Raw genomic sequence first — 23,711 nt, 5'->3', positions numbered from 1 at the left:
CTTTAATAATGGGAATTGATGGGAAATGATGTAAATATATCACTAGCCACTTTAAACAATGCTACCTTATTTAATGTTACTTACTCTACATTATTCATCTCATATGCATACGTACATACTGTACTCTATATCATCGACTGCATCCTTATGTAATACATGTATCACTAGCCACTTTAACTATGCCACTTGGTTTACATACTCATCTCATATGTATATACTGTACTCAATACCATCTACTGTATCTTGCCTATGCTGCTCTGTACCATCACTCATTCATATATCCTTATGTACATATTCTTTATCCCCTTACACTGTGTATAAGACAGTAGTTTTGGAATTGTTAGTTAGATTACTTGTTGGTTATTACTGCATTGTCGGAACTAGAAGCACAAGCATTTCTCTACATTCGCATTAACATCTGCTAACCATGTGTATGTGACAAATAAAATTTGATTTGATTTGAAACACTGACATAAGTACTGAACACTGACATAAGTACTGAACAATGACATAAGTACGGACATAAGTACTGAACACTGACATAAGTACTGACATAAGTACTGAACACTGACATAAGTACTGAACACTGACGTACGCACTGACATACAGTGCCTTGCGAAAGTATTCGGCCCCCTTGAACTTTGCGACCTTTTGCCACATTTCAGGCTTCAAACATAAAGATATAAAACTGTATTTTTTTGTGAAGAATCAACAACAAGTGGGACAATCATGAAGTGGAACGACATTTATTGGATATTTCAAACATTTTTAAAAAATCAAAACTGAAAAATTGGGTGTGAAAAATTATTCAGCCCCCTTAATGTTTCCACCAAAAAATTGATTTCGCAGAACTAACGACTTTTTACAGTGTGTTTACATTTACATGTTAGTCATTTAGCAGACACTCTTATCCATAGAGACTTACAGTTAGTGCATTTATAGCTAACAGTAAAACCAACATTGGGACACCAGCTTTAGGGAGATGTCTCTCTCCCTGAGGTCAGTCAGGTCTCCTGTTGTTGAAGAACCCTTAATGCTACTCATTTTTAAAATGATTTTACCTTTATTTAACCAGGCAAGTCAGTTAAGAACAAATTCTTATTTTCAATGACGGCCTAGGAACAGTGGGTTAACTGCCTGTTCAGGGGCAGAACAACAGATTTGTACCTTGTCAGCTCAGGGGTTTGAACTTGCAACCTCCAATGCTCTAACCACTAGGCTACCCTGCCGCCCCATCTAAAACACACCATTAACTATACCTAATAATATGAATAATAGTATCATTATTATTTATTCATGAAATAATGACTGTTCTGTAAAGATTATCTTACATATTCTGCCACTTTTGATTTGATTATTTGACTTTTATATTAATGATTACCGACAGACACTGGCATTGTGCTGGGGATAATGAAAATGAGGTTGAAAAGTGGTGGAATTGCCCTTTAACATGATTCATTTGTCTGTATCAATTGTTAATAAATGTGATTGAATTCGTTCCTATCAATGGAACCGAGTAGAGTATGTTACAGTAGATTATAATGACACATTAAAGCTTCCTAACTAAACACTATATACCATCTACTAACTAACTAAACATGAGCTATAAACTAACATCGTTACTGGGGGGTGTCAAGAGAGAGAGTCTCTCCCATCCTCTCCTCCCCCTCTTCTGTCTGGGCCAGGAATTCCAACGACGTGGCAGAGAGATTCACATTTCACTTCTTTTCAAGAACTTTCTGTGGCCGCAAGGCAGGAAAATCACCGCTTCTAACTTCCATCTGTCCTGCTCCCATTGGTCCACACTCGGTCCGTCTGGTGTTTTGATTGGGTGTCATCCCATCGATCACCTCTCTGCTGCTTCTCATTGCTCGAACCCGGTTGAAAGGGGCGGGGTAACGGTATGTTGACAGAATATTCCTACTGCGCAGGGCGAATCATCTTCGTTACTAAAAGAGAGAGAGAGAGACATATTATATACTGTAGTCTACAGTAGCCAAATTACACCCGGAAAGTCTCACCACCAAGGCCATGGAGTCGAATTGGATCGCCGTGGTCTGTGTGCTCCTACTCGGTTTGATGCAGAGCAGCCTTGGAGCGGAGCAGCGGGTCATCCCTCCAGGTAAACCCGCTCTAGGAGCACCCGTTTCCGTCCAACACAGCCCACTCACACCGCTAGCTCAAACTCCGTTAGCTAAATGTATCGATCCAGTTATATTGACTTTATCTGATAGTGACGGTGGTGAATTGGGTCAGCAAGTAGCGGGACCATGTATCAGACCCTGCATGTATAACTCTAACCAGCCGGGTAGGCAGGGACCGGGGTTAGCAGGGCCAGCCGGGTAGGCAGGGACCGGGGTTAGGAGGGCCAGCCGGGTAGGCAGGGACCGGGGTTAGCAGGGCCAGCCGGGTAGGCAGGGACCGGGGTTAGGAGGGCCAGCCGGGTAGGCAGGGACCGGGGTTAGGAGGGCCAGCCGGGTAGGCAGGGACCGGGGTTAGGAGGGCCAGCCGGGTAGGCAGGGACCGGGGTTAGGAGGGCCAGCCGGGTAGGCAGGGACCGGGGGGAGGAGGGCCAGCCGGGTAGGCAGGGACCGGGGTTAGGAGGGCCAGCCGGGTAGGCAGGGACCGGGGTTAGCAGGGCCAGCCGGGTAGGCAGGGACCGGGTTTAGGAGGGCCAGCCGGGTAGGCAGGGACCGGGGTTAGGAGGGCCAGCCGGGTAGGCAGGGACCGGGGTTAGGAGGGCCAGCCGGGTAGGCAGGGACCGGGGTTAGGAGGGCCAGCCGGGTAGGCAGGGACCGGGGTTAGCAGGGCCAGCCGGGTAGGCAGGGACCGGGGTTAGGAGGGCCAGCCGGGTAGGCAGGGACCGGGGTTAGGAGGGCCAGCCGGGTAGGCAGGGACCGGGGTTAGGAGGGCCAGCTATGTAGTGGCGGAAGGTAGCGGGGCAACTTCAGGGTAACGTCGTGGTGGTAGGAATAGGGGTCGCTAGCTGTTATTATGGGTATTATGGTAAGGGTCAAACTGGTCTCAGAGCAAAACGTACTGCCAATGTAATAGCTGTTGGACAATTATAGTATGTTACGAATTGCAATTGGTACAATATGAAACAAATTTGCAATACGTATAATATATGATTGATTTCAATGTGTTGTGGCTAATGTTAGCTAGGTGGCTAGGTGGCTAGGCCCTAGGTTAAGGGTTAGGTTAAACAGTTAAGATTAGAGGAAGGGTTAGCTAACATGCTAAGTAGCTAAAAGTAGATGAGATGAAAACACGCAACCTTTGGGGTTGCTAGATGTTAGAGTTATTCTCCACACCAACCACCCTCCTTTCGGGTTTGCAGTAACCTACTGACTTATTGGACGTAATATATCATACTAAACTGGACAAAATGTAACCTACTGTCTTATTGGACGTAATATATCATACTCGACGGGTCAAAATGTAACCTACTGTCTTATTGGACGTAATATATCATACCCGACAGGTCAAAATGTAACCTACTGTCTTATTGGACGTAATATATAATACTAAACGGATCAAAATGTAACCTACTGTCTTATTGGACGTAATATATCATACTAAACGGGTCAAAATGTAACCTACTGTCTTATTGGATGTAATATATCATACTAAACGGGTCAAAATGTAACCTACTGTCTTATTGGACTTAATATATCATACTAAACGGGTCAAAATGTAACCTACTGTCTTATTGGACGTAATATATCATACTAAACGGGTCAAAATGTAACCTACTGTCTTATTGGACGTAATATATCATACTAAACGGGTCAAAATGTAACCTACTGTCTTATTGGACGTAATATATCATACTAAACGGGTCAAAATGTAACCTAACGTAAAGTAACGTCCTAAATTGAGTGGCACTGATGTTAGTAAAATATAATATTGTAACGACTCGGCATAGCCGATAGCGCACCGGACTTCGGGCTAGAAGGTCGAAGGTTCGAGACCTGCTCCCTGCTGTTTCATGACAATACGTTTTGCTCTGGGAGGAGGCTCGGCCTCTAGTTACAGAAGTACTGGCATCCCCTGTATACAGCCTCATTATTGTTATTTTATTGTGTAACTTTTTTGTTTGTTTTTAACTTTAGTTTATTTCGTAAATATTTTGTTAACTGTATTTCTTGAACTGCATTGTTGGTTGTGGGCTTGTAAGTAAGCATTTCATGGTAAGGTTGTATTCTGTTGTATTCAGCGCATGTGACTAATAAGATTTGATGTGTGATGTTTGGTCCAAGGAGGCCTTCAGCAGCTGGATGTGTTGACACAATCAAAGATGCAGCTGTTGACTTTTACTGGGCCGAGGATAGAGATACACTCCCGTTCAAAAGTTTTGTGTCACTTAGAAATGTCCTTGCGACTCCGGGATGCTGCCCTTCTAGGCAGAGTTGCCAAGAAAACGCCATATCTCAGACTGGCCAATAAAAATAAAAGATTAAGATGAGCAAAAGAACACATACACTGGACAGAGGAACTCTGACTAGAAGGGCAGCATCCCGGAGTCACCTCTTCACTGTTGACGGTGAGACTGGACGGAGGAACTCTGCCTAGAAGGGCAGCATCCTGGACTCACCTCTTCACTGTTGACGTTGCGGGTACTATTTAATGAAGCTGCCAGTTGAGGACTTATGAGGCGTCTGTTTCTCAAACTAGACACTCTAATGTACTTATCCACTTGCTCAGTTGTGTAACAGGGGCCTCCCACTCCTCTTTCTATTCTGGTTAGAGACAGTTTGCGTTGTTCTGTGAAGGGAGTAGTACACATCGTTGTACAAGATCTTGACTGTCTTGGCAATTTCTCACATGGCATAGCCTTCATTTCTCAGAACAAGAATAGACTGATGAATTTCGGAAGAAAGGTCTTTGTTTCTGGCCATTTTGAGCCTGTAATCAAACCCACAAATGCTGATGCTCCAGATACTCAACCAGTCTAAAGGAGGTCAGTTTTATTGCTTCTTTAATCAGGACAACAGTTTTCAGCTGTGCTAACATAATTGCAAAAGTAATTTCTAATGATCAATTAGCCTTTTAAAATGATAAACTTGGATTAGTTAACACAATGTGCCATTGGATCACAGGAGTGATGGTAGCTGATAATGGGCCTATGTATGTCTATGTAGATATTCCATAAAAAATCAGCCATTTCCAGCAACAACAGTCATTTACAACATTAAACATTAACAATGTCTACTGTATATCTGATCAATTTGATGTTATTTTAATGGACCAAAAAATGTGTTTTTCTTTAAAAACAAGGACATTTCTAAGTGACCCCAAACTTGAACAGTAGTGTAGATGGGTGCTAGGAGCTAGAAGCTAGGAGCAGAAGCTAGGAGCTAGAAGCTCTTGAAATTAGAAGCTAGGCGCTAGAAGCTAGGAGCTAGAAGCTAGGCGCTAGGAGCTAGGAGCTAGAAGCTCTTGAAATTAGAAGCTAGCTAGGAGCTAGGAGCTAGAAGCTAGGAGCTAGGAGCTAGCTCTTGAAATTAGAAGCTAGAAGCTAGGAGCTAGGCGCTAGGAGCTAGAAGCTCTTGAAATTAGAAGCTAGAAGCTAGAGCTAGGAGCTAGGAGCTAGAAGCTAGGAGCTAGGAGCTAGGAGCTAGAAGCTCTTGAAATTAGAGCTAGAAGCTAGGAGCTAGAAGCTAGGAGCTAGAAGCTCTTGAAATTAGAAGCTAGGAGCTAGGAGCTAGAAGCTCTTGAGAAGCTAGGAGAGCTAAGAGCTAGGAGCTAGAAGCTCTTGAAATTAGAAGCTAGGAGCTAGAAGCTAGGAGATCTTGAAATTAGAAGCTAGGAGCTAGGAGCCCTTGAAATTAGAAGCTAGTAGCTATGTGCTGTATTATAGTATTGGTGCTGTGTGTTGTTAACATAAACTACTCTTTGTAAACTGTCCTGATGATACCATGATATTTACATGTAACTAGCTAACATTAGTACAAAGCGTTCCAGTTTGAAACTGGGTCTGTTTGATGTAACTGTGTTACTTCGCATGTTACTGAGAGTCAATCATCACTCGGAGACAACTCAGCTGATGTGGAGAGAGAGGTGTTAAAGAACCTTCTGCACCCCCTAACCCCCCCACACACACGCCACTCCATGTCTCTTAGCACATACAGCAGCATATGGAGGCTACGTGTGGAATATCCTCTGACCAGCTGGCTGGAGAGACAAGGGAGGGTTTGTGATTCCCACCTTTCTGCCCTCTCTCCTCTCCGCCTTCTTATCCCCTTTCCTCCTCCTCTCTCCTCTCCCCCTTCTTATCCCCTTTCCTCCTCCTCTCTCCCCTTCACCCCCCCTCTCTCTCACCCCTTTCCTCCTCTCTCCTCTCCCCCTTCTTATCCCCTTCACCCCTCCTCTCGATAGCCAAGTCGTCTGGGTGGGGGAGTTAGCCTAGTCGTCTGGGTGGGGAAGTTAGCCTAGTTGTCTGGGTGGGGGAGTTAGCCTAGTCTTCTGGGTGGGGGGGGGTAGGGGGAGTTAGCCTAGTCTTCTGGGTGGGGGGAGTTAGCCTAGTCTTCTGGGTGGGGGGAGTTAGCCTAGTCTTCTGGGTGGGGGGGAGTTAGCCTAGTCTTCTGGGTGGGGGGAGTTAGCCTAGTCTTCTGGGTGGGGGGGGAGTTAGCCTAGTCTTCTGGGTGGGGGGGAGTTAGCCTAGTCTTCTGGGTGGGGGGAGTTAGCCTAGTCTTCTGGGTGGGGGGGGTGGGGGGGTCTTCTTCTGGGTGGGGGGGGAGTTAGCCTAGTCTTCTGGGTGGGGGGAGTTAGCCTAGTCTTCTGGGTGGGGGGGGGGAGTTAGCCTAGTCTTCTGGGTGGGGGGTTAGCCTAGTCTTCTGGGTGGGGGGGGGGTGTTAGCCTAGTCTTCTGGGTGGGGGGGGAGTTAGCTGTCTTCTGGGTGGGGGGGAGTTAGCCTAGTCTTCTGGGGGGGGGGGGAGTGGTCTTCTGGGTGGGGGGGAGTTAGCCTAGTCTTCTGGGGGGGGGGGGAGTTAGCCTAGTCTTCTGGGGGGGGGGGGGAGTTAGCCTAGTCTTCTGGGTGGGGGGGGAGTTAGCCTAGTCTTCTGGGTGGGGGAGTTAGCCTAGTCTTCTGGGTGGGGGGAGTTAGCCTAGTCTTCTGGGTGGGGGGGGAGTTAGCCTAGTCTTCTGGGTGGGGGGAGTTAGCCTAGTCTTCTGGGTGGGGGAGTTAGCCTAGTCTTCTGGGGGTGGTGGGGGAGTTAGCCTAGTCTTCTGGGTGGGGGAGTTAGCCTAGTCTTCTGGGTGGGGGGGAGTTAGCCTAGTCTTCTGGGTGGGGGGGGGGAGTTAGCCTAGTCTTCTGGGTGGGGGGAGTTAGCCTAGTCTTCTGGGTGGGGGGGAGTTAGCCTAGGGGTGGGGGGAGTTAGCCTAGTCTTCTGGGTGGGGGGGGGAGTTAGCCTAGTCTTCTGGGTGGGGGGGGGGAGTTAGCCTAGTCTTCTGGGTGGGGGGGGGGAGTTAGCCTAGTCTTCTGGGTGGGGGGAGTTAGCCTAGTCTTCTGGGTGGGGGAGTTAGCCTAGTCTTCTGGGTGGGGGGGAGTTAGCCTAGTCTTCTGGGGGGGGGAGTTAGCCTAGTCTTCTGGGGGGGGGGAGTTAGCCTAGTCTTCTGGGTGGGGGGAGTTAGCCTAGTCTTCTGGGTGGGGGGGGGTTAGCCTAGTCTAGTCTTCTGGGTGGGGGGAGTTAGCCTAGTCTTCTGGGTGGGGGGGAGTTAGCCTAGTCTTCTGGGGGGAGTTAGCCTAGTCTTCTGGGGGGAGTTAGCCTAGTCTTCTGGGGGAGTTAGCCTAGTCTTCTGGGGGAGTTAGCCTAGTCTTCTGGGGGGAGTTAGCCTAGTCTTCTGGGGGGGGAGTTAGCCTAGTCTTCTGGGGGGAGTTAGCCTAGTCTTCTGGGGGGAGTTAGCCTAGTCTTCTGGGGGGAGTTAGCCTAGTCTTCTGGGGGGGGAGTTAGCCTAGTCTTCTGGGGGAGTTAGCCTAGTCTTCTGGGGGGAGTTAGCCTAGTCTTCTGGGGGGAGTTAGCCTAGTCTTCTGGGGGGGTTAGCCTAGTCTTCTGGGGGGAGTTAGCCTAGTCTTCTGGGGGGGAGTTAGCCTAGTCTTCTGGGGGGAGTTAGCCTAGTCTTCTGGGGGGGAGTTAGCCTAGTCTTCTGGGGGGAGTTAGCCTAGTCTTCTGGGGGGAGTTAGCCTAGTCTTCTGGGGGAGTTAGCCTAGTCTTCTGGGGGGAGTTAGCCTAGTCTTCTGGGGGGAGTTAGCCTAGGGGGGGGGGGAGTTAGCCTAGTCTTCTGGGGGTGGGGGGGGAGTTAGCCTAGTCTTCTGGGGGGGGGGGGTTAGCCTAGTCTTCTGGGGGGTGGGGGGGGGGGAGTTAGCCTAGTCTTCTGGGGGGGGGGGGGGAGTTAGCCTAGTCTTCTGGGGGGGGAGTTAGCCTAGTCTTCTGGGTGGGGGGGTTAGCCTAGTCTTCTGGGGGAGTTAGCCTAGTCTTCTGGGGGGGGTAGTTAGCCTAGTCTTCTGGGGGAGTTAGCCTGTCTTCTGGGGGGGGAGTAGTTAGCCTAGTCTTCTGGGGGGAGTTAGCCTAGTCTTCTGGGGGAGTTAGCCTAGTCTTCTGGGGGGGAGTTAGCCTAGTCTTCTGGGGGGGGAGTTAGCCTAGTCTTCTGGGGGGAGTCATCTTCTGGGGGGTTAGTTAGCCTAGTCTTCTGGTCATCTTCTGGGGGTTAGTGTCTTCTGGGGGGAGTTAGCCTAGTCTTCTGGGGGAGTTAGCCTAGTCTTCTGGGGGGGAGTCATCTTCTGGGGGGAGTTAGCCTAGTCTTCTGGGGGGAGTTAGCCTGGTCTTCGGGGGGAGTTAGCCTGTCTTCTGGGGGGAGTTAGCTGGGGGGAGTTAGCCTAGTCTTCTGGGGGGAGTGCCTAGTCTTCTGGGGGGAGTCATCTTCTGGGGGGAGTTAGCCTAGTCTCTGGGGGAGTGTAGCCTGGTCTCTGGGGGGAGTTAGCCTAGTCTTCTGGTCATCTTCTGGGGGAGTTAGCCTAGTCTTCTGGGGGGAGTCATCTTCTGGGGGTAGTTTTGTCTGGGGGAGTTAGCCTAGTCTTCTGGGGGGGGGAGTTAGCACTCACCTGGTTTAAAAATTAACAGTAAATATTACTCGCACAGAAGTTCCAAAAGAATAAAGACATTTCAAATGTTATATTATGTCTGTATACAGTGTTGTAACGATGTAACACATCATATTATGTCTGTATACAGTGTTGTAACGATGTGCAAATAGTTAAAGTACAAAAGGGAAAAATAAATAAACATAAATATGGGTTGTATTTACAACGGTGTTTGTTCTTCACTGGTTGCCCTTTTCTCGTGGCAACAGGTCACAAATCTTGCTGCTGTGATGGAACACTGTGGTATTTCATCCAGTAGATATGGGAGTTTATCAAGATCAGGTCTGTTTTCTAATTCTTTGTGGATCTGTGTAATCTGAGGGAAATATGTGTCTTTTAATATGGTCATACATTTGGCAGGACGTTAGGAAGTGCAGCTCAGTTTCCACCTCATTTTGTGGGCAGTGAGCACATAGCCTGTCTTCTCTTGAGAGCCATGTCTGCCTACGGCGGCCTTTCTCAATAGCAAGGCTATGCTCACTGAGTCTGTACATAGTCAAAGCTTTCCTTAATTTTGGGTCAGTCACAGTGGTCAGTTATTCTGCCACTGTACTCTCTGTTTAGGGCCAAATAGCATTCTAGTTTGCTCTGTTTTTTGTTCAATTCTTTCGAATGTTTCAAGTAATTATCTTACTGTTTTCTCATGATTTGGTTGGGTCTAATTGTGTTGCTTTTCCCTCCCTCCCTCTCTCTCCCTCCCTCTCCCTCTCCCTCCCTCCCCCTCTCTCCCCTCTCTCTCCTCTCTCTCCCCCTCCCTCTCTCCCCTCTCTCTCCCCTCTCTCTCTCTCTCCTCTCTCTCCCCTCTCTCCCTCTCTCTCTCTCCCTCTCTCTCTCTCCTCTCTCTCTCCCCTCTCTCTCCCCTCTCTCTCTCCCCCTCTCTCTCTCTCCCTCTCTCTCTCTCTCTCTCTCCTCTCCCCCCCTCTCTCTCCTCCCCTCTCTCTCTCTCTCCCCCTCTCCCCCCCCTCTCTCCCCTCTCCTCTCCCCTCTCCCCCCTCTCCTCTCCTATAGAGAATCTCTTGGTAATAACAGTAGCTACAGAGGACACTGATGGCTTCACCCGCTTTATGAGAACCAGCAAAGAGTTCAACTATACTGTTAAGGTACACACACACACCATCACACCAACACACCTACACACACCCCTCCACACCTACACACCCCTCCACACACCATCACACACCTAAACACCTACACACACCATCACACACCTACACACACCTACACACACCTACACACGATCACACCTACACACACACGATCACACCTACACACACCTAGACACACTCCCGCACCTAGACACACTCCCGCACCTAGACACACTCCCACACCTACACACACACGATCACACCTACACACACCTAGACACACTCCCGCACCTAGACACACTCCCGCACCTAGACACACTCCCGCACCTAGACACACTCCCACACCTACACACACTCCCACACCTACACAGCCTCCCACACCTACACAGCCTCCTGCACACACACACACACCTGACACACTCCCACACCTAGACACACTCCCACACCTAGACACACTCCCACACCTAGACACACTCCCACACCTAGACACACTCCCACACCTAGACACACTCCCACACCTAGACACACTCCCACACCTAGACACACTCCCACACCTAGACACACTCCCACACCTAGACACACTCCCACACCTAGACACACTCCCACACCTAGACACACTCCCACACCTAGACACACTCCCACACCTAGACACACTCCCACACCTAGACACACTCCCACACCTACACACACCTACACACACCTACACACACCTACACACACACACGCACACATTCACTGGAAAATATGTGTGTGTGTGATACGGTGTGTGTAGGTGCTGGGTCTAGGTGAACAGTGGAAGGGAGGAGACGTTGCTCGTACTGTAGGAGGAGGTCAGAAAGTTCGCTGGCTGAAGACAGAACTCCTCAAACACTCTGCCAAGAAGGACATGGTCATTATGTTTGTGGACAGGTGGGTCTACACTAGTCTACACGATTCTACACTAGGTGGGTCTACTGCAACACATCTACACTCGTCTACACTAGTCTACACTAGAAGGACATGGTCATTATGTTTGTGGACAGGTGGGTCTGCAACACATGTTGTCTACACTAGCACGTCTCCACTAGCACGTCTCCACTAGCACATCTCCACTAGCACGTCTACACTCTCCTCCACTAGCACGTCTACACTAGCTTGTGTCGTCTCCACTAGCACGTCTACACTAGCTTGTGTCGTCTCCACTAGCACGTCTACACTAGCTTGTGTCGTCTCCACTAGCACGTCTACACTAGCTTGTGTTGTCTACACTAGCACGTCTCCACTAGCACGTCTCCACTAGCACGTCTCCACTAGCACGTCTCCACTAGCTTGTGTCGTCTCCACTAGCACGTCTCCACTAGCACGTCTCCACTAGCACGTCTCCACTAGCACGTCTACACTAGCTTGTGTTGTCTACACTGTGTTGTCTACACTAGCTTGTGTTGTCTACACTAGCACATCTACACTAGCACGTCTCCACTAGCACGTCTCCACTAGCACGTCTACACTAGCTTGTGTCTACACTAGCACGTCTACACTAGCTTGTGTCTACACTAGCACGTCTACACTAGCTTGTGTCTACACTAGCACGTCTACACTAGCTTGTGTCTACACTAGCACGTCTACACTAGCTTGTGTCTACACTAGCACGTCTACACTAGCTTGTGTCTACACTAGCACGTCTACACTAGCTTGTGTTGTCTACACTAGCTTGTGTTGTCTACACTAGCACGTGTTGTCTACACTAGCACGTGTTGTCTACACTAGCACGTCTACACTAGCTTGTGTTGTCTACACTAGCACGTCTACACTAGCACGTCTACACTAGCAAGTCTAAACTAGCTTCTTCCTCCTCTTCCGGTCCTCTGGCCCTTCCCTCCTCTTCCTGGCCTTCCCCCTGTTCCTGGCCTTCCCCTCTCTTCCTGGCCTTCCCCTCTCTTCCTGGCCTTCCCCTCTCTTCCTGGCCTTCCCCTCTCTTCCTGGCCTTCCCCTCTCTTCCTGGCCTTCCCTCTCTTCCTGGCCTTCCCCTCTCTTCCTGGCCTTCCCCTCTTCCGGTCCTGGCCTTCCCCTCTCTTCCTGGCCTTCCCCTCTCTTCCTGGCCTTCCCCTCTCTTCCTGGCCTTCCCCTCTCTTCCTGGCCTTCCCCTCTCTTCCTGGCCTTCCCCTCTCTTCCTGGCCTTCCCCTCTCTTCCTGGCCTCCCCTCTCTTCCGGGCCTTCCCTCTTTCCGGGCCTTCCCCTCTGGGCCTTCCCCTCTCTTCCTGGCCTTCCCCTCTCTTCCTGGCCTTCCCCTCTCTTCCTGGCCTTCCCCCTCTTCCTGGCCTTCCCCCTCTTTCGGTCCTCTGGCCTTCCCTCCTCTTCCGGTCCTCTGGCCTTCCCCTCTCTTCCTGGCCTTCCCCTCTCTTCCTGGCCTTCCCCTTCTTCCGGTCCTTCTGGCCTTCCCCCTCTTCTCCTCTGGCCTTCCCTCCTCTTCCGGTCCTCTGGCCTTCCCCCTCTTCCGGTCCTCTGGCCTTCCCTCTCTTCCTGGCCTTCCCCTCTCTTCCTGGCCTTCCCCTCTCTTCCTGGCCTTCCCCTCTCTTCCTGGCCTTCCCCTCTCTTCCTGGCCTTCCCTCCTCTTCTGGGCCTTCCCTCTCTTCCTGTCCTCTGGCCTTCCCTCCTTCCACTCGCTCCCTTTTGAAACGATTCTTTGTCCTACCGACACACACACTCCTGAGACCCCTGCTATCTCTCTCTCTCTCTGTGTGTTTTTGTGGGGAGGGGGCTGTTTGATCAGCTGTTTGTGATTGGGTGTTGCCCCACCCTCTCTGCTTGATCTAATATGACGTGGGCTGGTGGGCCCTGGAATGACGATGGTGATGATGAAGGCTCCCTCCTCTTCCTCTGTTAGTTATGATGTAATCCTAGCCAGTGGTCCAGAAGAGTTGCTGTGGAAGTTTTCCAGACTGGGTCATCGGCTGGTGTTCTCTGCCGAGGGCTTCTGTTGGCCTGACCAGAAACTAGCCCCCAAATACCCCCCTGTCCACACCGGGAAGAGATACCTCAACTCTGGAGGTAAAACACACATATATACACACACACACACTACTACACACTGGGAAGAGATACCTCAACTCTGGAGGTAAAACACACATATATACACACACACACACTACTACACACTGGGAAGAGATACCTCAACTCTGGAGGTAAAACACACATACACACGCACACAATTACATTACTACACACTGGGAAGAGATACCTCAACTCTGAAGGTAAAACACACACACACACACACACACACAATTACATTACTACACACCGGGAAGAGATACCCCAACTCTGGAGGTAAAACACACACAATTACATTACTACACACTGGGAAGAGATACCCCAACTCTGGAGGTAAAACACACACACACACAATTACATTACTACACACTGGGAAGAGATACCCCAACTCTGGAGGTAAAACACACACACACACAATTACATTACTACACACTGGGAAGAGATACCCCAACTCTGGAGGTAAAACACACACACACACAATTACATTACTACACACTGGGAAGAGAGACCCCAACTCTGGAGGTAAAACACACACAATTATATTACTACACACTGGGAAGAGAGACCCCAACTCTGGAGGTAAAACACACACACACACAATTACATTACTACACACTGGGAAGAGATACCCCAACTCTGGAGGTAAAACACACACACACACTTACATTACTACACACTGGGAAGAGAGACCCCAACTCTGGAGGTAAAACACACACACACACTTACATTACTACACACTGGGAAGAGAGACCCCAACTCTGGAGGTAAAACACACACACACACTTACATTACTACACACTGGGAAGAGATACCCCAACTTGGAGGTAAAACACACACACACACTTACATTACTACACACTGGGAAGAGATACCCCAACTCTGGAGGTAAAACACACACACACACTTACATTACTACACACTGGGAAGAGAGACCCCAACTCTGGAGGTAAAACACACACACACACAATTATATTACTACACACTGGGAAGAGAGACCCCAACTCTGGAGGTAAAACACACACAATTATATTACTACACACTGGGAAGAGAGACCCCAACTCTGGAGGTAAAACACACACACACACAATTACATTACTACACACTGGGAAGAGATACCCCAACTCTGGAGGTAAAACACACACACACACTTACATTACTACACACTGGGAAGAGATACCCCAACTCTGGAGGTAAAACACACACACACACACTTACATTACTACACACTGGGAAGAGAGACCCCAACTCTGGAGGTAAAACACACACACACACTTACATTACTACACACTGGGAAGAGAGACCCCAACTCTGGAGGTAAAACACACACACACACTTACATTACTACACACTGGGAAGAGATACCCCAACTCTGGAGGTAAAACACACACACACACTTACATTACTACACACTGGGAAGAGATACCCCAACTCTGGAGGTAAAACACACACACACACTTACATTACTACACACTGGGAAGAGATACCCCAACTCTGGAGGTAAAACACACACACACACTTACATTACTACACACTGGGAAGAGATACCCCAACTCTGGAGGTAAAACACACACACACACAATTACATTACTACACACTGGGAAGAGATACCCCAACTCTGGAGGTAAAACACACACACACAGACAAAATTATACTACTATACACACCCTTTAAAAAATATATATTTTATTTATTTTACAATTATTTAACAACAAATTCTGGGCCTCCCGGGTGGCACAGTGCTAGCTGTGCCACCAGAGACTCTGGGTTCGAGCCCAGGCTCTGTCGCAGCCGGCCGCGAGGTCAATGGGGCGACGCACAAAACCCGGCTGGCTTCCGGGTTGAATGTGCGTTGTGTCAAGAAGGAGTGCGGTTGGGTTGTGTTTCGTGGGACGCATGGCTCTCACCTTGGCCTCTCCAGAGTCCGTACGGGAGTTGCTGCAATGGGACAAGACTAACTACCAATTGGATACTGTGAAATTGGGGAGAAAAAAAGGGGTAAAAAAGGAACAAATTCTTATTTTCAATGACGCCTCGGAACAGTGGGTTAACTGGCCTCGAACAGTGGGTTAACTGGCCTCGGAACAGTGGGTTCCTTGTTCAGGGGCAGAATGACAGATTTTTACCTTGTCAGCTCGGGGGATTCCATCTAGCAACCTTTCAGTTACTAGTCCAACGCGCCAACCAATGCGGCCCCAATTTACACTACTACATACTATCACACTACACTACTACACACCACTACCCATGGTTTCCTTTAGGAAAATTTGTTGCCGGACCAGTTACCATTAGGTTTATCAGACGCATCATTAGGTTTATCAGACACATCATTAGGTTTATCAGTCAGGTTTATCAGTTTTAGGGTATGCTGTAGTGTGTTAACCCTAGAGTGTGTCTGTCTTTGTGTGAAGGGTTTATAGGGTATGCTCCAGAGCTCAGTGAGATTGTTCAACAGTGGAAACTTAAAGACAACGATGATGACCAACTCTTCTACACTAAGATCTACCTGGACAAAGTACAACGGGTTAGTATGACCTCTAACCTTTTACAATAAGATATACAGTTGAAGTAGGAAGTTTACACATACACCTTAGCCAAATACATTTAAACTCACTATTGAACTATTCCTGACATTTAATCACAGTAAAAATTCTCTGTTTTAGGTCAGTTAGGATCACCACTTTATTTTAAGAATGTGAAATGTCCGAATAATAGTAGAGAGAATGATTTATTTCAGCTTTTATTTCTTTCATCACATTCCCAGTGGGTCAGAAGTTTACATACACTCAATTAGTATTTGGTAGCATTGCCTTTTAAATTGTTTAACTTGGGTCAAAAGTTTCAGGTAGGCTTCCACAAGCTTCCCACAATAAATTGGATGAATTTTGGTCCATTCCCCCTGAGAGAGCTGATGTAACTGAGTCAGGTTTGTAGGCCTCCTTGCTCACACATGCTTTTTCAGTTATGCCCACACATTTTCTATACGATTGAGGTCAGGGCTTTGTGATGGCCACTCCAATATCTTGACTTTAATGTCCTTAAGCAATTTTGTCACAACTTTGGAAGTATGCTTGGGGTCATTGTCCATTTGGAAGACCCATTTGCGACCAAGCTTTAACTTTCTGGCTGATGTCTTGAGATGTTGCTTCAATATATCCACATAAATTTCCTTTCCTCATGATGCCATCTATTTTGTGAAGTGCACCAGTCCCTCCTGCAGCAAAGCACACCCACAACATGATGCTGCCACCCCTGTGCTTCACGGTTGGAGTGGTGTTCTTCGTCTTGCAAGCCTCCCCCTTTTTCCTCCTTTCATAATGATGGTCATTAAGGCCAAACTGTTCCATTTTTGTTTCATCAAACCAGAGGACATTTCTCCAAAAAGTACCATCTTTGTCCCCATGTGCAGTTGCAAACTGTAGTCCGGCTTTTTTATGGTGGTTTTGGAGCAGTGGCTTCTTCCTTGCCGAGCGGCCTTTCAGCTTATGTCGATATAGGACTTGTTTTACTGTGGATATAGATACTTTTGTTCCTGTTTCCTCCAGCATCTTCACAAGGTCCTTTGCTGCTGTTCTGGGATTGATTTGCACTTTTCGCACCAAAGTACGTTCATCTCTAGGAGACAGAACGTGTCTCCTTCCTGAGCGGTATGATGGCTGCGTGGTCCCGTGGTGTTTCTACTTGCGTACTATTGTTTGTACAGATGAATGTGGTACCTTCAGTCATTTGGAAATTGCTCCCAAGGATGAACCAGACTTGTGGAGGTCTACAATTCTTTTCTGAGGTCTTGGCTGATTTCTTTTGATTTTCTCATGAGGGCAAGCAAAAAGACACTGAGTTTGACGGTAGGCCTTGAAATACATCCACAGGTACACCTCCAATTGTCTCAAATTATGTCAATTAGCCTATCAGAAGGTTCAAAAGCCATGATATCATTTTCTGGAATTTTCCAAGCTGTTTAAAGGCACAGTCAACTTAGTGTATGTAAACTTCTGACCCACTGGAATTGTGAATGAATCTGTCTGTAAACATCTGTTGGAAAAATGACTTGTGTCATGCACAAAGTAGATGTCCTAACCAACTTGCCAAAACTATAGTTTGTTAACAAGAAACTTGTGTAGTGGTTGAATAACGAGTTTTAATGACTCCAATCTAAGTGTATGTAAACTTCCGACTTCAACTGTACCTGGACAAAGTACAACTGGTTAGTATGACCTCTAACCTCTTACACTATAAATACAAAATTATGTGGACACCCTATTGGGACCCGTGGGATGAATTGGAACGCAGACTGCGAGCCAGGCCAAATCACCCAACATCAGTGTCCGACCTCACTAATGCTCTTGTGGCTGAATGGAAGCAAGTCCCCACAGCAATGTTCCATCATCTAGTGGAAAGCCTTCCCATAAGAGTGGAGGCTGTTACCAACTACATATTAGGTGACCTAAACTGGGATATGCTTAACACCCCAGCAGTCCTACAATCTAAGCTAGATGCCCTCAATCTCACACAAAATATCAAGGAACCCACCAGGTACAACCCTAAATCCATAAACACGGGCACCCTCATAGACGTCATCCTGACCAACTTGCCCTCCAAATACACCTCTGCTGTTTTCAACCAGGATCTCAGCGATCACTGCCTCATTGCCTGCATCTGCTATGGGTCCGCGGTCAAGCGACCACCCCTCATCACTGTCAAACACTCCCTAAAACACTTCTGCGAGCAGGCCTTTCTAATCGACCTGCCCCGGGTATCCTGGAAGGATATTGACCTCATCCCGTCAGTTGAGGACGCCTGGTCGTTCTTTAAAAGTAATTTCCTCACCATTTTAAATATCAAATCCAAATGTTATTTGTCACATACACATGGTTAGCAGATGTTAATGCGAGTGTAGCGAAATGCTTGTGCTTCTTGTTCCGACAATGCAGTAATAACCAACGAGTAATCTAACCTAACAATTTCACAACAACTACCTTATACACACAAGTGTAAAGGGATGAAGAATATGTACATAAAAATATATGAATGAGTGATGGTACAGAGCGACATAGACAAGATGCAGTAGATGGTATCGAGTACAGTATATACATATGAGATGAGTAATGTAGGGTATGTAAACATTATATTAAGTGGCATTGTTTAGTCTGGTTTCAAAAGCCCCTTTAAAAAAAATGTAGAACTAGGAACAGATATAGCCCTTGGTTCACTCCAGACCTGTCTGCCCTTGACCAGCACAAAAACATCCTGTGAGGAGCTCCACCCTGCTAGGACGAATAGTGGGACCGAATGAGGAGCTCCACCCTGCTAGGACGAATAGTGGGACCGGAATGAGGAGCTCCACCCTGCTAGGACGAATAGTGGGACCGGAATGAGGAGCTCCACCCTGCTAGGACGAATAGTGGGACCGGAATGAGGAGCTCCACCCTGCTAGGACGAATAGTGGGACCGGAATGAGGAGCTCCACCCTGCTAGGACGAATAGTGGGACCGGAATGAGGAGCTCCACCCTGCTAGGACGAATAGTGGGACCGGAATGAGGAGCTCCACCCTGCTAGGACGAATAGTGGGACCGGAATGAGGAGCTCCACCCTGCTAGGACGAATAGTGGGACCGGAATGAGGAGCTCCACCCTGCTAGGACGAATAGTGGGACCGGAATGAGGAGATCCACCCTGCTAGGACGAATAGTGGGACCGGAATGAGGAGATCCACCCTGCTAGGACGAATAGTGGGACCGGAATGAGGAGATCCACCCTGCTAGGACGAATAGTGGGACCGGAATGAGGAGATCCACCCTGCTAGGAATAGAATAGTGGGACCGGAATGAGGAGATCCACCCTGCTAGGACGAATAGTGGGACCGGAATGAGGAGATCCACCCTGCTAGGACGAATAGTGGGACCGGAATGAGGAGATCCACCCTGCTAGGACGAATAGTGGGACCGGAATGAGGAGATCCACCCTGCTAGGACGAATAGTGGGACCGGAATGAGGAGATCCACCCTGCTAGGACGAATAGTGGGACCGGAATGAGGAGATCCACCCTGCTAGGACGAATAGTGGGACCGGAATGAGGAGATCCACCCTGCTAGGACGAATAGTGGGACCGGAATGAGGAGATCCACCCTGCTAGGACGAATAGTGGGACCGGAATGAGGAGATCCACCCTGCTAGGACGAATAGTGGGACCGGAATGAGGAGATCCACCCTGCTAGGACGAATAGTGGGACCGGAATGAGGAGATCCACCTTCCAGACAGATTCTACGCTACCACTTGTGTTTACTTGGACAAATCTATGAGAGATACAGTAACCTTCTGACCCCTGGCCTCTAACCCCTGACCTTTAACTCCTGACCTGTAGCCTTTGCTTTGGTGGCGTATAGTAGACTGTTTTTATTTATTTATTTAACCAGGTAGGCTAGTTGGGAACAAGTTCTCATTCAACAACGTTGTAGTAAACTTGTAATGTTGTTGTGGTAACGTGGTAATGTTATCTTTCAGACCAAGTACAACATGACTCTGGACCATCGCTCTAGAATCTTCCAGAACCTCAACGGAGCCATCGGTGAGATACATACACACACACACCTAGTACTCCCACTGCTTAGAACCCCAATTCTGCCTCCATCTTCTCTGTGTTGTCTGAAGTGTGTTTAACTAACCTACATGGTATTTTCTCCCTACACACACCTAAACATACACATACACACACACACACACACACACACACAGAGAGGAGGTGGTGCTGAAGTTTGAGAAGGCTCGTGTCCGTGCGAGGAACGTGGCCTATGACACACTTCCTGTTATTATCCATGGCAACGGACCCACCAAGGTAACCAATCCCGGCACAGCATCAGAACTTTGGGTCATTCTGGGTAGTGTACTATATACAGTGGGGCAAAAGTATTTAGTCAGCCACCAATTGTGTGTAAGTTCTCCCACTTAAAAAGATGAGAGGCCTGTAATTTTCATCATAGGTACACTTCAACTATGACAGACAAAATGAGAAGAAAAATTCAGAAAATCACATTTTAGGATTTTTTAATGAATTTATTTGCAAATTATGGTGGAAAAAAACTTTTGTTATTGACCAAATACTTTATCTCAATACTTTGTTATATACCCTTTGTTGGCAATGACAGAGGTCAAATGTTTTCTATAAGTCTTCACAAGGTTTTCACACACTGTTGCTGGTATTTTGGCCCATTCCTCCATGCAGATCTCCTCTAGAGCAGTGATGTTTTGGTGCTGTTGCTGGGCAACACGGACTTTCAACTCCCTCCAAAGATTTTCTATGGGGTTGAGATCTGGAGACTGGCTAGGCCACTCCAGGACCTTGAAATGCTTCTTACGAAGCCACTCCTTCGTTGCCCGGGCGGTGTGTTTGGGATCATTGTCATGCTGAAAGACCCAGCCACATTTTGTCTTCAATGCCCTTGCTGATGGATGGAAGTTTTTACTCTAAATCTCACGATACCTGGCCCCATTCATTTTTTCCTTTACACGGATCAGTCGTCCTGGTCCCTTTGCAGAAAAACAGCCCCAAAGCATGATGTTTCCACCCCCATGCTTCACAGTAGGTATGGTGTTCTATGGATGCAACATTCTTTGTCCTCCAAACACATTAGTTGAGTTTTTACCAAAAAGTTATATTTTGGTTTCATCTGACCATATGACATTCTCCCAATCTTCTTCTGGATCATCCAAATGCTCTCTAGCAAACTTCAGACGGGCCTGGACATGTACTGGCTTAAGCAGGTTGACACGTCTGGCAATGCAGGATTTGAGTCCCTGGCAGCGTAGTGTGTTACTGATGGTAGGCTTTGTTACTTTGGTCCCAGCTCTCTGCAAGTCATTCACTAGGTCCCCCTGTGTGGTTCTGGGATTTTTGCTCACCATTCTTGTGATCATTTTGACCCCACGGGGTGAGATCTTGCGTGGAGCCCCAGATCGAGGGAGATTATCAGTGGTCTTGTATGTCTTCCATTTCCTAATAATTGCTCCCACAGTTGATTTCTTCAAACCAAGCTGCTTACCTATTGCAGATTCAGTCTTCCCAGCCTGGTGCAGGTCTACAATTTTGTTTCTGGTGTCCTTTGACAGCTCTTTGGTCTTGGCCATAGTGGAGTTTGGAGTGTGACTGTTTGAGGTTGTGGACAGGTGTCTTTTATACTGATAGCAAGTTCAAACAGGTTCCATTAATACAGGTAACGAGTGGAGGACAGAAGAGCCTCTTAAATAAGAAGTTACAGGTCTGTGAGAGCCAGACATTTGCTTGTTTGTAGGTGACCAAATACTTATTTTTAACCATAATTTGCAAATAAATTCATTAAAAATCCTACAATGTGATTTTTCTGGATTTGTTTTCTCATTTTGTCTGTCATAGTTGAAGTGTACCTATGATGAAAATTACAGGCCTCTCATCTTTTTAAGTGGGAGAACTTTCACAATTGGTGGCTGACTAAATACTTTTTGCCCCACTGTATATGTAGGGTTGGGTAGTGGACTATATATGTAGGGTTGGGTAGTGGACTATATATGTAGGGTTGGGTAGTGGACTATATATGTAGGGTTGGGTAGTGGACTATATATGTAGGGTTGGGTAGTGGACTATATATGTAGGGTTGGGTAGTGGACTATATATGTAGGGTTGGGTAGTGGACTATATATGGAGGGTTGGGTAGTGGACTATATATGGAGGGTTGGGTAGTGGACTATATATGGAGGGTTGGGTAGTGGACTATATATGGAGGGTTGGGTAGTGGACTATATATGGAGGGTTGGGTAGTGGACTATATATGGAGGGTTGGGTAGTGGACTATATATGGAGGGTTGGGTAGTGGACTATATATGGAGGGTTGGGTAGTGGACTATATATGGAGGGTTGGGTAGGGTTGGAGGGTTGGGTAGTGGACTATATATGGAGGGTTGGGTAGTGGACTATATATGGAGGGTTGGGTAGTGGACTATATATGTAGGGTTGGGTAGTGGACTATATATGTAGGGTTGGGTAGTGGACTATATATGTAGGGTTGGGTAGTGGACTATATATGTAGGGTTGGGTAGTGGACTATATATGTAGGGTTGGGTAGTGGACTATATATGTAGGGTTGGGTAGTGGACTATATATGTAGGGTTGGGTAGTGGACTATATATGTAGGGTTGGGTAGTGGACTATATATGTAGGGTTGGGTAGTGGACTATATATGTAGGGTTGGGTAGTGGACTATATATGTAGGGTTGGGTAGTGGACTATATATGTAGGGTTGGGTAGTGGACTATATATGGAGGGTTGGGTAGTGGACTATATATGGAGGGTTGGGTAGTGGACTATATATGGAGGGTTGGGTAGTGGACTATATATGGAGGGTTGGGTAGTGGACTATATATGGAGGGTTGGGTAGTGGACTATATATGGAGGGTTGGGTAGTGGACTTGGAGGGTTGGGTAGTGGACTATATATGGAGGGTTGGGTAGTGGACTATATATGGAGGGTTGGGTAGTGGACTATATATGTAGGGTTGGGTAGTGGACTATATATGTAGTATGTAGGGTCATTACCTGTGTAAAAGAGGGTTATATTAGGGTCAGAGACAGATAGAGGAGGGGTTATATTCGGGTCAGAGACAGATAGAGGAGGAATTATATTAGGGTCAGAGACAGATAGAGGAAGGGTTATATTAGGGTCAGAGACAGACTGAGAGGAAGGGTTATATTAGGGTCAGAGACAGACTGAGAGGAGGAGTTATATTACTATTATTTTGACACTTTGTGCTCATTTCCATTTATTATCCAACACCCCCCCCCCATGGCCCCCTCCCCCAGCTCCAGTTGAACTACCTGGGTAACTATGTCCCGACTGCCTGGACTCACGAGACCGGCTGTGGGATCTGTGACGACGACCTGATATACCTCAACGACACGCCTGTACGTACCTGTGTCTCTGTCTCTGTGTAGGATGAAGACATGCACCTGGTGTGTGTCTCTGTGTAGGATGAAGACATGCCCCTGGTGTGTGTCTCTGTGTAGGATGAAGACATGCCCCTGGTGTGTGTCTCTGTGTAGGATGAAGACATGCCCCTGGTGTGTGTCTCTGTGTAGGATGAAGACATGCCCCTGGTGTGTGTCTCTGTGTAGGATGAAGACATGCCCCTGGTGTGTGTCTCTGTGTAGGATGAAGACATGCCCCTGGTGTGTGTCTCTGTGTAGGATGAAGACATGCCCCTGGTGTGTGTCTCTGTGTAGGATGAAGACATGCCCCTGGTGTGTGTCTCTGTGTAGGATGAAGACATGCCCCTGGTGTGTGTCTCTGTGTAGGATGAAGACATGCCCCTGGTGTGTGTCTCTGTGTAGGATGAAGACACGCCCCTGGTGTGTGTCTCTGTGTAGGATGAAGACACGCCCCTGGTGTGTCTCTCTCTGTGTAAGATGAAGACACGCCCCTGGTGTGTCTCTGTCT

The 23,711-nt window shown here is 47.8% G+C and overlaps 1 protein-coding gene across 1 annotated transcript in view; it reads left to right on the top strand.

Moving 5' to 3' along the window:
* Window positions 1-1,762: 1,762 nt before the first annotated feature.
* LOC112235044 (multifunctional procollagen lysine hydroxylase and glycosyltransferase LH3) overlaps window positions 1,763-23,711 on the top strand; it is a gene marked incomplete at its 3' end in the record, with an annotated part of 41,197 nt that continues 19,248 nt past the window's right edge. Inside the window, 8 exon segments of the mRNA XM_042314199.1 lie at window positions 1,763-2,122; window positions 10,151-10,242; window positions 11,000-11,136; window positions 13,091-13,254; window positions 15,663-15,775; window positions 19,754-19,817; window positions 19,987-20,084; window positions 23,078-23,205. Coding sequence (XP_042170133.1) covers window positions 2,032-2,122; window positions 10,151-10,242; window positions 11,000-11,136; window positions 13,091-13,254; window positions 15,663-15,775; window positions 19,754-19,817; window positions 19,987-20,084; window positions 23,078-23,205 — 887 coding nt within the window.

This window comes from Oncorhynchus tshawytscha, unplaced genomic scaffold (genome assembly GCF_018296145.1).
Source record: "Oncorhynchus tshawytscha isolate Ot180627B unplaced genomic scaffold, Otsh_v2.0 Un_contig_9827_pilon_pilon, whole genome shotgun sequence".
NCBI lineage: Eukaryota > Metazoa > Chordata > Actinopteri > Salmoniformes > Salmonidae > Oncorhynchus > Oncorhynchus tshawytscha.
Note: the sequence above shows the minus strand (reverse complement) of the source record. Positions and strands in the feature narration are given on the sequence as shown.